The 17421-nt window shown below is 51.8% G+C and overlaps 1 protein-coding gene across 2 annotated transcripts in view; it reads right to left on the reverse strand.

Annotated features, from left to right (window-relative positions):
• LOC111160017 (SEC14-like protein 2) overlaps window positions 1-5400 on the reverse strand; it is a 20537-nt gene extending 15137 nt beyond the window's left edge. Inside the window, exons 1-2 of one of the 2 annotated variants that reach the window (XM_022522783.1) lie at window positions 5212-5400; window positions 2926-3001 (exon numbers count right to left, since the gene is read on the reverse strand). In XM_022522783.1, coding sequence (XP_022378491.1) covers window positions 2926-3001; window positions 5212-5265 — 130 coding nt within the window. In that variant the 5' untranslated portion in view covers window positions 5266-5400. The remainder of the gene's footprint in view (window positions 1-2925; window positions 3002-5211) is intronic. The other variant, XM_022522784.1, reaches the window with a different exon arrangement.
• Window positions 5401-17421: the final 12021 nt, after the last annotated feature.

Consider the following 17421-nt stretch of genomic DNA (forward strand, 5'->3'; position numbering starts at 1 on the left):
ACAAGTAGATGGAGAGGCAGGCAGAGAGAGAGAGAGAGAGAGGGAAGCAGGCTCCCTGCTGAGCAGAGAGTCCAATGCGGGACTCGATCCCAGGACCCTGAGATCATGACCTGAGCTGAAGGCAGCGGCTTAACCCACTGAGCCACCCAGGCGCCCCTAGGAAGTTTCTTTTGATGGCAATCTTGCACGCACCATTGTGGCAGTGAGGGGCAGCTTTTAGAGGCATATAATCTGGGTTTGCCTCTCAGCCCTTCCCCTTTCTCCCAGTCTGATCTTGGACAAGATACTCCACATCACCAACTGAATCATCTATATAATCTAGAAACAGATGAAAAAACAAAGTAACCTACTGTCGTGATGGGGGAGCCCAGTTGGTCTGTGAAAGTGGGCGTGGTCCATAGGAACAGGAGTGGCAGAAAAGTGTGAGCGCCCCTCTCTCCAGACAGCTCTCCAGTTCACCCGTATCTGCCAGGCTCCAACAGCCAGGGTCTTCTTTGAGAGCCCTCCCTGAGTTGCCACTTGGCCATGGCAGTACCTGGCCCAGTGCCTCCCTATGCCTGCTGAGTCAGGCATCTCCAGGGCTCCTGTGCCCTGGTTGGGGGCAGATCAAAGCTTGGGTTAGGTCAATGCCAGAGATGACCTGGGAGCAGCTGTCCTGGGTCCTGATTTGATAACTTCTGAGTCCTGGTGAAGGAGACTCCAACCTGCTTTGCCCCCTACCTCCCTGACAAGGCCCTATCTCCCCAACACGCACACAGTTGCTATCGCCTGTGGGTTTTCATCTGGCCTTCGGACCTTGCTGGGAAGCCCAGAGCTCAGCCCCAGTCAGGGGGAAGCAGTAAAGACTTCTGTGCCTGCTCTCAGGGTGGGGGCCGGGGTGGGTAGGGGGAGCAGAAAACGGAACCCATGTGAGGGGAAAGGGGCCAAGAGTGAAAGCCTGAGCTCACACCTAGGTTAGAGAAAGGCATTCTGTTGGCATGCACTTTGAAAATGTTTCCTTTAGAAGCAAAGGTAGAGAGGGAAAAGGTTTCCATTAAAAAAAGGGCAACAAAAACCCTAATTGAAATTCACAGTAGAGTCTGACCAGGCCTGAGCTCCTGCCCAGGAAATGTGAGGCGCAAGTAAAGTAGTGAGGAGACACTTCCTCTGTCTGAAGAGGCCAAGCTTGGCTTTGGGGGGGCGGCGGCGCAGGGGGGCAGCCATGGCTTAAAGGAGAGAATGCTGGCCCGGGACTCTGAGGCCCTAGGTTTCCACGCGGATTCTGCTCCTCATTAGCTGTGTGCCTTCCGGGATGTGCCTTCCCCTCTCTGAGCCTTCACTGCTTCATCTGGCAAAAAAGAGGATGACAATACTCTTCGATATTCTTGCAAAGAGAGGGGTTATCCCAGGACTGGGGAGTTGGGAATGTCAGGGAAACCAACTGCCAGGAGCCCAGGCAGCCTCCCTGAAGATAAAAAGGCTGTGTTATTGTTCAGCTCTCTGAAACCACACGTCTCTACCTACCAGCAGCCCGGTGGTGTCTTTGATCATCTTGCAGCTGGCCCTTTAAGGCAGCACAACCTTCCCACGCTGCCTACCCACCCGCTTCGAGCTACAGCCCTTCAGCAAATGCTGGACCAAAATATCCTCCAGCCCTGGACTGACTCCACTGCGCCCCCCTACTGCCCCTTCACCCAATCTGAGTGGGCTGGAACGGGGGTGGGGGGGGTGGAGGCGTGTCACAACATTTGTGGGGGAAACTGGGCAAGTGGCACTTCCAGAGGCACACGGAACCCCCCATGGCTTTCCTGGCTTTACTGCCCTGGGGTGCCTACTAGCAGTTCCCCAGAGTGTACCAGCTCCATTTCTGGGCAGAAAAGAAAAATACATCCCTTCACCTATCCCAGGATCCCTAGGGGATGCATATGTGTGTCTGTGTCTATACATACTCAGGCATGATGTGTACTTTAATATTCGGGGCTATCATTCTACAACACAACCGACTCTCTACCAACCTCACACGGTAGAATTTTCTCTATTATTTCAATGTCTGGCAATAAAGTTTCTATAAAGAAAAAAAACTGTGTCACAGGAACTGAGAGGATGGTGCATGACTCGAACCACAGGAGAGGAGAAGAGAAAAAAGACAGGGGAAATTTCAGGAGTCGGGACAGGGGGTTGAGTTGGACTCTGATGTGAGGAGAAAGCCGTACCCTTCATTAGCACAGGCAGGGTTCTGTCGTGTTACATCTTGCGATAGGCAGGACACCCTGTCTGGTCTTGTTCTACCAGAACTAGATGTAGTTCCTAAAGTAGATGTGCACCCCTGGCCCACCTGCCACAGCCAGGTGAGGGCAGAGCTGGAACTTGAACGTGGGGCTCTGGAGCTGGGTGGTGGCTCAAGCGGAATCTTGTCAACAGAGGTCAGGCTGACACCCCCCACAATCCCCACCCAATGCACTCTACCCCTCCAGCAAGCTGCTGAAACAGCTGGTCTGCCATCTCCAAAAGGCCCCAGAGGGGGCCAGCCTCTCCTACGGGCCTGCACTCTGGTTCAAAACTTGGTTCTCCCTTTGACTTCCCACACACCTGGGTCTTCCTAGGCTTTTCCTCAATCTACTTCCCCAAGCCCACCAGGAGAGAGGATTTATGGAAGAAAAGGAAAGTGCATTGGGCTGGGAGTCAGCCCACCAGCTCCTACCTTCTCTCTGCCTGTGGCTCAGGTGCTGTGTGACCTGGAGCAAGTTACTTCAGCTCTCTGAGTCTCACTGTTGTTATTCCACCCAACTGGAGGGTCAAGGTTATATAACTACACGGGGCTCTCTTGGTTCTAATGGTTGAATTCTCCAGATTCTCAGATTGCCAGGGGCAGGGTTTCCAGGGGGTACCATTCTGCTGCCCAGAACAAGACCATGCCCCAGCCTCCCACAGCCCCTCTTCCCTCACCTCGGAGCCAGCGCAGGAGAAAATAGTCATCTGGATTCGGCAGGGTGGGCAGCACATCCTGGACATTCTCCCGAAACTGTAGGGAGAGGTAGGAGGGTGAGTGGCAGGTCCCCTCCCTGACCACCCCGTGCCCGGGTTTCTCTATAGGGACTCGGCTGGACCCCACCTCAACACAGGCCAACTCTGTAGACACTGGCTGAGCACATGGGTGTACTTGGTTGCTTTGGTGGATAGCAAGGAGGTGGCGGGAAGGGAGTAACACATTACCCCTGCCTGTCTGTATGCCCTTCCACACTCCAGTGTGGCAGGCAGCCATAGGCTATCCCTGCTAACTGTGATAGTAGACACTTGGGGATGTGCCACAATCAAAGATGTCCGTTCGCCAAGCATTCCCTGTGTGCCCAGCACTGAACTTGGCACTTACCTTATTCATGCCTCACTCAGAGTCCCTAGAGGTACTACTGTCCCCATTTTGCAGATGAAGAAATTAGAGCTCAGAGAGGCTAAGTAACATGCCCAAGGTTGAACAGCTAGTGATCAGCAGGGCTGGGATGCAACCCCCACCCCCCGTCTGTCCAAGGCAAGAGGGTGCACGCCTTCCACTGTAGTCTTCTGCCCCATGGTCATGGACTGGTGAGCAACGGGCTGGGAAAGCAAGGGAAGGAAGAGTCTGATGGTGATGGGCCCAGGAAGACGGTGGTCTCATCCTATTCAAAAAAAGTTTGTGTTGTGCTTGAAGGACTTCAAAGGTAGCAGAAGGAGAGAGGAGGACAAACCAGGTGGGAGGGAACAGTTTCAACAGGAAGTCACGAAGGGGGAAAGGGCAGGGAGTACCAAACAAGAGAGACGGATAGTGACCCCAACAGATGACTATATCCACCTCCGACTGCTCACTGCCCTGTAGGTGAGCACACACACACACACCCCATGCTCTCCCCATGCCTCCTGCTCCCCACCCCTCACCTTTCTCTAGTCACTGACTTACAGGGCAGCCCAAGAGGGGACCAATGAGGACCTGCCACCTCTGTCCCTTGCTGAGGTCAGCCAGGGACACAGATCCTCCCACCCCATCCCCCAAACAGCTCCTGGACTCCCGGGGAAACTGCTCCTCCAGGGCCCAGGCCTGAAGCGGCCCCTCACCAAGGACCCTAACCCAGCCCCTGGTTTCCAGTTTAATCACCACCTAATCCCCTCCTCTGCCTGACTTCCCCTGCAGGTCAGCAGTAAAATCTGAAGCCTCCCTATCCAGCCTCCCCAGGATGGGGGAAGGCCCAGCCTGGGGCAAAGCCTTCATGGGGGTTGGTGCCTCGGCCCCACTGTGTGGCAGGAGAGACATCTGTCCCCCCAGCAATGGAGAACTGCTTGGCTGTGGAGCCCCCTAATCTGGAGACCAGACCCCATCAATTCTGGGTCCGAGTACAGCCAACCTCCCCTCTCCTACAGGGCAACAAAGAGTAGATGCAGTTGGTGGACAGGGGCCCCAGCCTTCAAACTGTTGCCCCCTCCTCTGCCCAGGTGCCCAGGCAAAGCCAAGGTTACCTCCCAGCCTTCTGAAGAGCCTCTGCCCAAGTCGCCAGCCAGGGAGGGGCCTGGATTGTAGGACAGGGGAGGGCTGGTCTGAACTCAAACTAACCTCAACCCAATGAGTCACCCATAGGATCCCAGGCTTCACACATGAGGGTGCTCCCTTCGACATCGACATCGTGGGGTCCAACCTCTCATTTCCTTTTATTTGAGCAGCACACAGAGGAGGACGACTTTTCCCAAGGTCGCAGAGAGACCTGGTGCCCCAGCAGGGGCTCTCCAAGTGTCCTAAGGAGCTGTCAGGGCCCTGTTTGTGGTGCCCAGTGCCCCTACAAGAGGAAAACCTCCCGGAAATGGGAGGAAACCCGGAGCCCTACCCCTGCCCCGGCCCCCAGGGCCCGGCTGCCAGTTTCGAGAATGAATATTGCCTTTGTGCCCTCGGCTGCCTCCGAGGGCTTCCAAGCAACCACTTCTTCCCAGGTGGCACCGCCAAGGGCTCGCTCGGGGATGAGGCTGGGGTAGCCAAACTTGCCCCCGGCCTCCTCCACGGCCGGCGCAGGGAGGGTGCGGCGGGCCGCTGGGACGAGGGATGAGAGGCGTCAGGTGCCGCTGGCCGCAGCTCCCTCCTCCGTCTGCCTGTCCCGCACGGTCGTCCGCCCCCCCCCCCCCCGCCCCGGCCCCTTCCCGGCTCGCTGCAGCCGGAGGGCGAGGCCCTGGCCCGAAGGGGGGACCGAGGGGTGGGATGGGCGGGGGACGTCTCACCTTGGCCAGTGCCTCCTTCTGCTTGGGACTCAGATCGCCGACTCTGCCGCTCATCGTGGCTCGGGCTCGGGGCGCGGCGGTTGCGGCAGCTGATGGAGCCCGGGCTCGTTCTCTGCCGCCGGAGTAAAGTCCCAGCCTTTTGCCCGGGCCGCGGGGCGGGCAGCCAAGCCCCGCCTCTTAAAGGATCCCGAGGGGTGGAGTGGGGAGGGATGCGCCGCGCGCGGAAGCCTCTGGCGCGTCCGTCTCTGTCCTCCTGAAGGCGGAGACGCTGGCATAAGGCGAGCAGGAGTGCCCACCCGGGCTGAGGCCAGTGGACATTAGAAAGTCAGGAAATCTGGGTTCTAGTCTCAAATCTCTCTTTAGCTCACTTTGTGACCTTGGATGAGACACCTGTGCTCCCTGGGCCTCAGTTTCCCCATTGAGATGCTATCTAATGAGCTCTCCCGAGTTGGGGTCCCATAGTCCAGAACTTCACTCTCCCAGATGGGAGGGAGCTTGCCCTGTGCCACTGTGGGGGGGCCAAGTCCTGGAGCCTAGCATCGCTCTGCGCCCTGTGATGAACTGTGGTATTGGCCATTTCTCCCCGGGGCCCTTGCTCTTTTCCTGTTTGCCTCGAGTTTTGGTCCACTGCTGCCAACCCAGCTTTGGAGCCTCTCCGTGTTGACAGGCTTTCCCCTCCACCTGTGAGGCAGACAGGCCTAGGGGACAAGCAAACACAGACCCCCCCCCTCTCCCCACCCAGGGCCCTGACCTCTGTTCCAACCTTCCCAGCTCTCGAAGAGCTGCTCTTGAGGTGCTCACACCCACCCCTCCTCGCAGGTAGGAGGGCTTTCTCTCTTGGAGTCAGAAGGCCTGAGTCTGAACCCTACATCCTCCACTTCCATCTGTCAGACTCCAGCAAGCGGCTTCACTCCTGTGAACCTGAGCTTCTTCGCTCACTCCATGGGAGGTGATGATTTGATTTCAAGTCAGCTTGAGAGGATCAAGTGAGCTACTGTACCTAAGTCGGTCAGCACAGTGGTGCCTAGCCAAGGGTTCAGGTCTGTGATCCCGCCCTACTCTGCCCTGCACAGCCTCCCTTTGCCCCCTGCCTGGCCAGGCTTTGGCCTCTGGTTGGGGATGTAGGGTGGATATGCAGGAAGTCGCAGGAAAACTCAGTGAAAGCTGCCCTGCCATCCGCTTACCTGCTTCCTCTGCTCCTGCCCGGAGGCTAGAGCTGTGGGTTCCTGTAACTGCAAGTCTGACTTGTGTGATGGATGCCTCCATGCCCTCTGACTGTCCTGCCGTGCCTCACAGCCCCTTCCTTATCCAGTAAAGTCATTTCCTCCTTTCTGAGTTCAACCACATACTCTATTGCTACCTCTGTGTTTGTAGCTGTTCACATGCCCTGGGCCATTCTTTCCTCCTATTGTGTGCCAGGTCCTAGGCACTGTTCTGGGGACCCTGAAATGAATCAGACACTACTTTGCCCTCCCAGAGGTAAAATATGGCACCATCATCCAGAATATAAGACAGAGATAAATGTGTCAAAGAGAGTAAGTACGTGGGAGGTTAAAAGAGGAGAATTTGCTTTGGGTTCTAAGAACCCTAGAAGGATATGTGGAGTGAGTGGCATTGGAGCTGGGCCCTAAAATATGGGGTAGGAAGGAAAGGGAAAGGAAATCCATTCATTCCATGCAGGCACAATGGCATAAGCCAAGTCTGGATGGTTGACGGGAAGCAGAGGAAGAATAGGCAGGGAGGACCCCCAGAGAGACACTGTGCGGCCCTGCCGTAGCAGCATCATCCCTGCTAGAGCGTGAGGTCCTTGGGAAAAAGGCCCTGAATCCCCACAAGCTCCCAACCCCCAGCACAGCAGCCTACACACAGGGACTGACAAGAAATGTATGCTGAATGAATGAATACAAGAAATGCTCCAACAGGCACAGAGCTGGGTGCTGAGGGAGCCCTGGGGAGGAGACACAAGCACAGATCATTCAGGCATCTGGCAGCTCACCTCACTTAACAGCCATGGAAAGACCCAGAGAGGGCATGGCCCCAAATCCCAAGTGGTATGACAGCTGTGGAGAGCTTTGCCTGATTCCTGGTGCATGGAAGGCCTCCACTTACAGCCTGGAATTCACACAGAGCCCAAGGAATTCATCCCAGGAGCCCAAGGGCATCTCACCTCTCACAGGGGAGTGGGTGGGGAGGCCCCTGCCAACTCTACACTCAGGTCTCCAAGGGCATAGAGAGCAGGATGATCCCAGACTCTCTGGATCAGAAGGCAGAGGCAGGCTATAGCAGTCATGCTAGAGTCACTGGGAGGACTGTGCACCTGAAATGGTCCACACAGTGAAGGTCTGCCTCGAGGTGCAGAGAGCTGAGGGTCTCCATTCAGTCCTGTTGCTGAGAGGCCCCTCCCACCCTCCACCCCTGAGAGAAGTTTTTCGCTGTCCCTGCAGTTCTGCCCTAGTTAAGGAATCATGGGCTTCTGGCTTAAGGCAGAAGGCATGGCTGCCTTCCTTGTCGAACACATGGCTGAAATCTTTATATAAGACCCTTCCAGGGCAAGATGTAGGGCCTATTCAAAGAAAAATAAAACAATAGCCCTTTTACAGTGCTTTACAGTTCTGCAAGTTACTTTCCGATCTAGCTTTTCATTTAAGCCTGTGGTGAACCTCTAAGTCAGGTGATTTATTGAGGAACCTAGGGAAGGAGGCCATCCTGTAAGAGTACATGCTGATTTAGGACTTGCACCCAAGTCTCTGGCTTCTGGGCCAAGTGCTTCCAGGCACCCACACGGTGCAGCATGGACTAGCCTGGGAGTTGCCTACACAGGCTCCCCAGGAAAGCACAAGGAAAACTTTCACCTAGCAGGAAATCATCCTCAGCCCTAAACAAGCCCCTGGGAATCTAGAATTACCCACGATAAAGGTCTAAGTGAAGTACCTTTCTTCCAGTTTGCCCTTCCCAGATCCTGTGACTGCCTGATTCTCCTTCCTCCACTGAAACTTACCTAGTTCTGGCCCACTATGGAACAGCTAGTTAATCTGATAATATAAATCCTAGACTAATAATCTGGTCACCTCCTTTGAGCTGGTTACTAAGAGAGAGTCCCTCCTCCACATGCCCACCTTTCCTCTCATCCCCTACCCCTGTCCTGCAAGTCTCGGCTCCCTGCTAGGTATGTTGTTCACCTGCTCAAGAATCTGCAGTAGCTCCCTAGTTGCTTCAGGAGTCAGCACAATCTCACCAACTTGCATTCCAGGCCAAGGCCTATCCTGTCTCAGCATCCTTTGTGGGCCTCAACTGCCACTCTTCCCCTCTACACACTTTCATTTTTTTTTTTTTTAAGATTTTATTTATTTATTTGAGAGAGAGAGAAAGAGCATGAGCAGGGAGAGGGGCAGAGGGGAAAGCAAGCTCCTCACTAAGCAGGAAGCCACACCGCAGGGCTCAATCCCAGGACCCCAGGATCATGACCTGAGCTGAAGGCAGATGCTTTACCAACCAAGCCACCCACTCATCTCCAACACACTTTCATTTTAGTCAAAGAAGCTCCCTGCTATCCCTCAGACATTCCTTGGCTCTCCTGCCTCTGTCATAGTTACTTCCCTCTCCTGTTTCCTCCTGCCAGATCCTCCCTGATCTTCAAAGCCCTGATCAAATGCTGTTTCCAGGAACTTCTCCCTGATCTAACCAATCCAACATGAGTCCTACTAAACAGCAGCCCCTCTCTCCAGACCTTGACACTGACTGCTCTGTGTTGCAGTGGTTGACTGTCAGGCAACAGCCTGGCCCGACAGGAAGAGCCCAGCCTTGTCAGTCATGCAGGCCACAGGTGAGATCCAAGTTCTGCCACTTTCCAGCTCTGTAACCAGAGTGCTGTGTGGAGTATAACTTGCCAGGCAAGGTAGTGTTACACCTGAAAGAAGGCTGCCAGGCCTAGGAGATATAGGAGGAGCATGGGCTAACTAATGGTTCTAGTCTTGCCAGGTAGTGGGCTGAGATGCCTCTAGGAGGTGGCTGTGGGATCAGGTGGGAGCACTGGACTGGGAGTCCAGGGCTGGGCTTTCAGGACCGTGTTCTCGAGTGAATGTGCTTCAGTGACTATTTAGCAGTGAGCACTGGGGAGGGAAGGGGTGTTCCTCTGGGCTACCTGCCTTGGCCTCTGGGCCTTGGATGACTCTTCTCCAAAACAAGGGCACTGACCTCCAGATCAGAGTCCCCTGGGGGGCCTTGTCCTGATTCTCTGGTGCCCGCCGGGAAAGGGGGTGGTGCCGAGATTGACACAGTGGTTCAAGAGTCGGAGAAAACAGTCTTTCAAACCCTTCAACAAATATTTGTGGAACACTCTACTTCCATGGGGCCAGGATGGCAGAACTCTCTGGAAAACCCCTGTGCTTGCAGGCGACCGTGCAGAAGGACCCTGACTCCAGCCTCCTTGCCTCCTCTCCTTATCCCAGTCCTGCCATGCGGGGTTTCAGCTGCCTTAAGTTTCTTTCCAACAAAGTGGGGAAGGAATGAAGAAATCCACCCTCCCCGGGATAACATGGCCGTGACAGCAGCAGAATGAGGAAGTGACAGTGATGGGCTCACTCCTGTACCTGCCCGCACTCTCCTCCAGGTGGTCTAGGCTTCAGCTCCTAACTGGAGCTGGGAGCCAGAGCACCTTTCATTCCTTGGCTCCAAAAGTGTTTAAGTAGAAGTTATGGTGCCAGGCACGGGGACACCTGGGGGAAGGAGGCTGACCAGGCCCTGCCCTTAAGAAATTCCTGGTCCACGGGGAGATGGCTAAGGCAACAGGTCATTCCAGCCCAGTACGGCTAGTGCTGCCATATTGGTGCAGTCAGGAAGCTCCCCATCCCGGTCAAGGGGGGCGGGTATCTCAGGATCCCCAGAGACCTGATGACTAAGCAGGAGTTGGCCACACTGGAGGGGACAGGAGGCCTGGAAACCACTCACTCCTTCCTCCCTTCCTTCCTTTCTTCCTTCACATATTTCACTGAACACTGTGGAAGTCCTGGAGTAGGAAAATTGCCCTCAGGGAACACACAGTATCGAGATTGGGGGCATGCCCAGCCTGAGCTTGGTCTGTGGATAAGTGAGAGGGGATAGATAAGTGAGGGGGTCAGATAAAGAATCAGCACTTAGGGGTACATGCATGTAGGAGGGCAGGTGTCAGGAGGGACTTTGAGCGATGGGGAGGGGCTATTCCAAGAAGCTTGAGCTGAGTATGTTCTGTGTGAGCCGTGGGAGTGGGGAGATCCTTCTCCTTCGGGGGCTTCAGCATCCTTGGTGTGGAACCAGACTGGAACCTCGGTCAGGATACATTCAGACTGCGGGTGGAGAGTGCTTTTGAAGGGTGGAGGTCGGCAAATGGGTCTCCCTTGAGGAGGGTGGGGTGTGTGTTGGAGAGGGGGTGGGATAAGGAGCCCCCTAATCAGGCCCCTCAGGTTCCAGCCCCAGCCTTGCCTTGCTGCCCAGGATAGAGGATGGCAACCCCTTTATTCCCTCTTTTCCCCCCTCTCCAGCCCCCAGTGAGGAGGGCAGGGGTCTTCAGAAACTTCAGTGGCAGAGGTGGCCACCAGGGCACTGAATGAATGACTTCATTCTTCCTTGGCAACTCTTTGGCTCCTCCTGGGGTGTCTCCCCCTGAGGCAATGCAACGGCAGCCAATGAAGCAATCATGGACCTGGAGCCAGAGGCCTAGAACAAAACCCCAGCTGGGGGATGGGCGGGGCAAAGTCACCTGTCTTCTCCAGGTGCCTGTTATCTGGGGAGAAAAATAATCCATGCCTCTCTCCCAGGGCTGCTGTAAGAATTCCAGGTGAATAATGGCTGGAAAAGTGATGGGTGCACAAAGTGGAGCATTATTAGTACTATTATGTGTTTTTTCTGAAGCACAAGAGAACAGGAGAAACCGAGCCCGCCGCCAGGCTCCTCCCAAGGAACCCACTTCCTCGTCACTTCCGCAGTCCACCCTGGCTTTGCAAAGACACAAATCCCCTCCCCGCCCCACTTCCCACACCCAAACCCCTCTAATTAAGTCCCTTACCTTCCCCGCTATCACTGTCTAATCCCTAAGCCCTTTCTCACCAGTCTCCAGTTGTCTCAGGGAGTCAAATCCCTTTAGAATGAGGTGGCCCAGTTAACTGTGAACCCAGAGGCTGGGGGCAGGGAACAGGGACTTCAGGACTCCCCTGGAGTGGAGGGGAGGGCAGAGGAGGGCAGGAAGGGTGCTGGAGACCCTGCCCAGGCTCTGGACTGGCTAGCATGAGCCTGGAGACCTCCCTTGGGAAGAGTGGGTTTTCATTTCTAGCCCTGTACCCTGTATCTGAGATAGAATCTAGATTCTTTTTTTTTAAATATTGTATTTATTCATTTGACAGACAGAGAGAGAAAGCACAAGCAGGGGGAGAGCAGCAGGCAGAAGAAGAAGGATAAGCAGGTTCCTTGAGGAGCAGGGAGCCAGATGTGGGGCTCAATCCCAGGACCCTAGGATCATAACATGAGCCAAAGGCGGACATTTGACCGACTGAGCCACCCAGGCTCCCCTGGAATCCAGATTCTACCACCCAACTTGTTCAGTGTAGGTCAGTGACTTTGAGAAACAGAACAGCAGGGGATGAGCCCTCCTGACTCTGGAGTCAGACTACCTGGGTTCAGGTTCTGATCCCATCACCTACCATGGTTACTTGACCGCCATGCCTCAATTTTCATTCCATTACTACTTCATATGGCTGTAATGAGATTAAACAAGTTTATTAGTGTGAAGGGCCTTGAACAGTGCCTGGAAAGGAGTAAACATATCAGCTATTTTCACTCGTACTTCTTATTCTTCCCCCACCCAACCCTGATATACCTGCCATTCTTACCCCCCACACCACCTCTCAGAGAGACCTTTCTTCCCCTGGTACTAAAGCTGAAGCAGCCCCCAGCAACTCCCCCTCCCCATGCTATTTTATCTCCCTCATATGGCATTTACCGTGGTCTGAAATTACCTTGCTTGTATATGTGGTTATGGTTTCCTAGCTATTCTAAAGGGCAGGAGCCATTGCTGGTCATGGTCGCTGTTCCATGTCCAGTGCCCGGATGAGCCAACACTCACTCTGCCCCCTGAGGGATGGGCCCAGAGACGGACAGGCCCCTGGCCACCCCTCCACTCAGTAGCCCTTCCTCCCTCCCAAACCACAGTTATCTGCTGCTACTCTGCACCTGCCCTGTTTGATCTTCGACATGTCACCAACCCTCTCTGGACATCCAGGTGAGGAAAGGGAGGGAGCAGTGGAACTAAGCAACCAAGAGACAGTCTAAGGTTTTTCTTTTTTCTTTTTTAAAAAGATTTATTTATTTATTTATTTGAGAGCAAGCGAGCAAGAGAGAGAGAGAGAGAAAACACAAGCAGGAGTTGCGGCAGAGGGAGAGAGTGAAGCAGGTTCTCTGCAGAGCAGGGAGCCTGATGCGGGGTTTGATCCCAGGACGCTGGGATCATGACCCCAGCCAAAGGCAGATGCTTAACCAACTGAGCCACCCAGCCCCCCAGATCTAAGGTTTTTCTAAGAAAATCTGTTATACATCCTGTGGCTCATGCCTATTAGGGGGAAGGACCTCAAGGATCTCTGGGGTCTCAAAATAACAGTCGCCAGCCTAGCTCTCTCTCTTTGCCACTGGTCCTGAAAGCCCCCACGGTTGTAGGGGTGAGTTGTGCTCCTAGGGGCTAGGAGTTGTCTAGCTGATGGCCCTTTGTAAAAAGAGCAGAGCCCAAAACTGGGCCCCTGCATGGTCCCATTCCCTGGGGACTATCTTGCCACCTGGTGGCAGCTTGATTGCATTGGCCCTATTCCATCTGGGAGGGTGCTCGCAGCTGGGGAGGTGGGGGGAGGGGGCAGACCCAGATTCTGGATATGGACTTGCCTTTCTGCCTTCATCCCACTTCCAGCATCGCTCACGGAATGCTTTGTCCATTTTTATGCACAGCCTGGCATCACAGAGAAGAATTCATTTCACAGCAGAGGAAGAGACACCGTAGGCACAAGCCCATGGAATTCACTGGCCTTACCACATACTCTATTCCTGGTGTCAATTCTAGAACATTTCACTGCCTCAAGCCCGTTCCACTTTGGTAACACGGCCCATGCCTCACACTTTCATTAACAGCTTCATTTCTTCCTAGGTCTTCCTGCAACTTTAGGAGGTGAAGAAGACGGGACACTGGGGCCTCCTCCACCCAGTTCACAGCCCAGCCCAGGGCCAGGGAACCTTGTAATCCAAGGCACAAGTCATTTGGAATCACAGCATGTCTGGTGAAAGGACCCCCTGCCCCCAAATCGTTTGGTCCAACTCTCATTTTCCTTTACAGCTGGGGACATGAGGCAAGAAAAAGGAAGTGGCTTACTGGGAGGAACACGACAGAAAGAGTAACAGCCCTGTCCATGCCAGCTGCCCACTCAGCCCCAGAAGGGAAGCTAGCTGGGATCTAGGGGCTTGGCTCCTCTGGAGGGGCCCACTGGGCTGAGCATCCTGTCTGCCCAGCCCTGAGAGCAGGGAGGCCCAAGGTTCAGCACCAGGCCTGCTTCTCCCAGCTGGGATCTCATCCTTCCCTCTATGGTCCTCTAGTCTCCTCTTCCTCACATGCTCTCCCAGCGCTCATTCCCTGCTAGCAGTCTCCTGGCCTTTGCTGCCTTGTCCCTGGGCTAATACTCCCTCTAATGGCAGCTCTGATCTACACTCTTTCTCTACCCTCCCCCACTCCTCTCCCCCACCCAAAACGCAACAGCAGAAGGGCTCTGCCACATTTAGACTATGTCTCCAAGCACTTGTTTCTTCCGGGATAACTAACCGTTCCCCAGTGGGAGGACAGACCACAGAGTTACTTTGGTTACTCACTAAGTTTACAGGACGCCTCAGGCTCCCACTGATGGAAAGCTAGGATGTGGATATTCATGGGGGAAACTGAAGCTTGTTCCAGGTTGGGGACAGGTAGAGGCAAGGGTCTGTGCCTCATTGGTGTGTGTGTGTGTGTGTTTGTGTGTGTGTCTGTGTGTGTGTGTTAAGGGGGCAGAAAGGACCCTTTGCCTAGGTGGGCAGGATGGGGTTAGGGAGCAAGCTGTAGGAATAGGGACAGAATAGGAATAGGCAGACAGCGGAGCCAACAGCCTCACTGATTACAGGGTGTGTCCTTGCAACCCTGTCATTGGGGCTGACAGATGGACTGGGACATTCACGGACCTGGAGAATCAAGACTCTCCATGGACACCTAGGGGCCTGCAGAGAGCCTTTTGCAACTTACAAAGAGAGATTGCTTAAGGTATGAAAGAACATTAGCACGAAGAATAAAGAATGATACAAGAAACACCCACGTGACTTAAGCAGAACACTCCTGGGTGCCCTTCCCCAATTACATCCCACCTGGTGAACGGAAGTCTGTACTTCTCAGTCCCTTCATTTTCTTGATAGTTTTGTTACAGATGAATTTCTCTCTTCAAAATATAGTTGGTCTGCCATGTTTTTTTTCTTTAATTGAAGTGAAATTCACATAACATGAAATTAACCATTTTCAAGTAAAAAAAATTCAGTACGAAGTATCGTACATTCACGATGTTATGCAGCCAGCACCTCTGATTCCAAAAGACTTTCATCACCCCAAAAAGAAAACTTGTACCCAGTAAGCAGTTACTTATCATTTCCCCTTCCCTTCAACCACCAATCTGCTTTCTCTCTCTACTGATTTATCTATTCTGGATCTAGCATTTGACATCTAGGCCTTTTGTGTATGGGTTAATTCACTTTGCATAATGTTTTCAAAGTTCATCCATCTTGTAGCATGGGTCAGGACTTCATTCCTATTTATAGCTAAATAATATCCCATCATATGGACATATCAAAATTTATCCACTCATCCATCAATGGACATTTCAGTTGCTGCCACCTTTCAGTTATTGTGAATAACATAGCTATGAACGTTGGTGTCCAAATATCTGTTTGAGTCCCTGCCTTCATTTATTTTGGATATATACCCAGAAGTGGAATTGCTGGATGATATAGTAATTTTATGTTTAATTTTTTGAGGAACCACCGTACTATTTTCCACAGCTGCTACACCATTTTACATTCCCAACACTGATCCACTTTGAGTTAATTTTTCTATATGGTGTGAGGTAGGAGTCCAACTTCATTCTTCTGCGTGTAGCTGTCCAATTGTCCCAGCACCATTTGTTAAAGAGACTATTCTTTTCCTTATTGAATAGTCTTGGTACCCTTGTTGAAAATCAATCAGCCATAGATGTCTGGGCATATTTCTGGACTGTCAATTCTATTCCATTGATCTATGAGTCTCTTTACACCAGAACCACACTGTTTTGGTTATTGTAGCTTTATAGTACATTTTAAAATCAGGAAGTGTTAGTCCTCTTTGTTCTTTTTTTTGTCCACGGGGGTATTCAGGGCTCCTTCCAACTCCATGTACATTTCAGGAGGAGTTTTCCATTTCTTCAAAAGAGATCATTAGAATTTCAGTACACTGAATCTGTACATTGCATCTGTACATTGCTTTGGGTAGTATGGCCATCTTAACATTACTAAGTCTATCAATCCAATAACATGGATGTCTTTCCATTATTTAGGATATTCTTTCATTTATTTCTGCAATGTTTTATACTTTTCAGTGCTCAGATCTTTCAGCTCATTGCCTAAGTTTATTTCCAGGTGGGTTTTTTGGGTTTTTTTTTTTTTTTTTGGCAACTGTTGTAAATCGAATTGTTGTCTTAATGTCCTTTTAAAATCGTTCATTTCTGGCATAGAGATACACAACTGATTTTTGTGTACTGTTCCTATAAATACTGATGTTTTTGAGTTTAAATCATATGCATTATTTGGAGACTTGTTTTTTGTGCTAAGCATTCTGTTAGAATTATCCAGAGTGATACACACAACTAAACCATTTGTTTTTCTCTATTACATGGTATTTTACATATGAACGTACCACAGATTTCTCTCTTCTCCTACTGACGAGTTGTGATCTTGACTCGTATTTCCCTGATTAATAATTAGGTTGAGGATCTTTTCATATTTATTGGCCATTGTTGTTTTCTTATTTGTCAAATGCTTACTTGCATCTTGGGCCCTTATCTATGCATTTGTATATTCTGCATAGGAATAATTTGGTTGCAAATACCTTCTCCCAGTTTGTTGCTTTCCCTACCACTTTACTACAAGGTTTTTTTCATTTTATTGCAGATGCATTTCTTCAATCTTTCCCTTTATAATCTGTTTTTATGTAGTAAGAAATCTCTCCTGACCTTGAAGTAAACAGGATAGTCTTCTACGTTTCTTTCTAAAAATGCTTAAATATCGCTTTTCATTTTTAGATCTTTAATTCACATGGAATTGATTTTTCCGGTACAATGTGCAGTAGAGGTCCAATTTCATTGCTTTTTGTTATGGTTAACTCATTTCCTTGGCACGATTTGCCAAACAGTCTATAACACGGCCCCTCTCTCCAACTGCAGTGGTCCCTCGGACAAAGCCACAGTTCTATGTGTAGGCCGGTTTCTGGCTTCTCTGTTTCATGCCCCATTTGTCTGTCTTTGGACTTACATCAGATTCTCTTGTTCTCTCCATCTTATTCTTCAGGAGTCCCTTGACAATTCAACATTAGTGGTTATAAGGGTGTTCACTATAAAATTCTTTTCATTTTTCAGTATGTTTGAAATTTTCCATAAAAAAATATTGGGGGAGGGACACCTGGGTGGCTCAGTTAGGTGTCTGCCTTCAGCTCAGGTCATAATGGGGTGGGGGGTCCTGGGATTGAGCTTTGCATCGGGCTCCCTCTTCAGTGAGGAGCTTGTTTTTCCCTCTCCCTGCTGCTCCCCCTGCTTGTGCTCTCTCTCTCTGAAAAATAAATAAATAAAATCATAAAAAAATTATTGGGGGAAAGAGTGCTGTGGCTTATCTGGCCTTTACCCTTTAATCAGGATACACTTTTTAAAAGCCTCAGGTTTCAGACGAGGCAATTCCCAGCAGCCACAGCCCTTTGAGAAAAAGATGAGTTTTAGGACAATGTGTGGACTTTTCACATTCCTGTAGGCATCAGAGATTATTTGTTGGAGATGAGGCAGTGCTGCATTTAATATCGTGCCCATTTCACTGCCCAGAAGAGTGACCTGCCTGAAGACCTAGCCTCTGGGCCCCCCTGAGGAGCTGTGTCCGGCCTGCTTTGTTCAGGCA

Source organism: Enhydra lutris, unplaced genomic scaffold (assembly GCF_002288905.1).
Source record: "Enhydra lutris kenyoni isolate GAN:26980312 unplaced genomic scaffold, ASM228890v2 scaffoldscaffold73, whole genome shotgun sequence".
Lineage (NCBI taxonomy): Eukaryota > Metazoa > Chordata > Mammalia > Carnivora > Mustelidae > Enhydra > Enhydra lutris.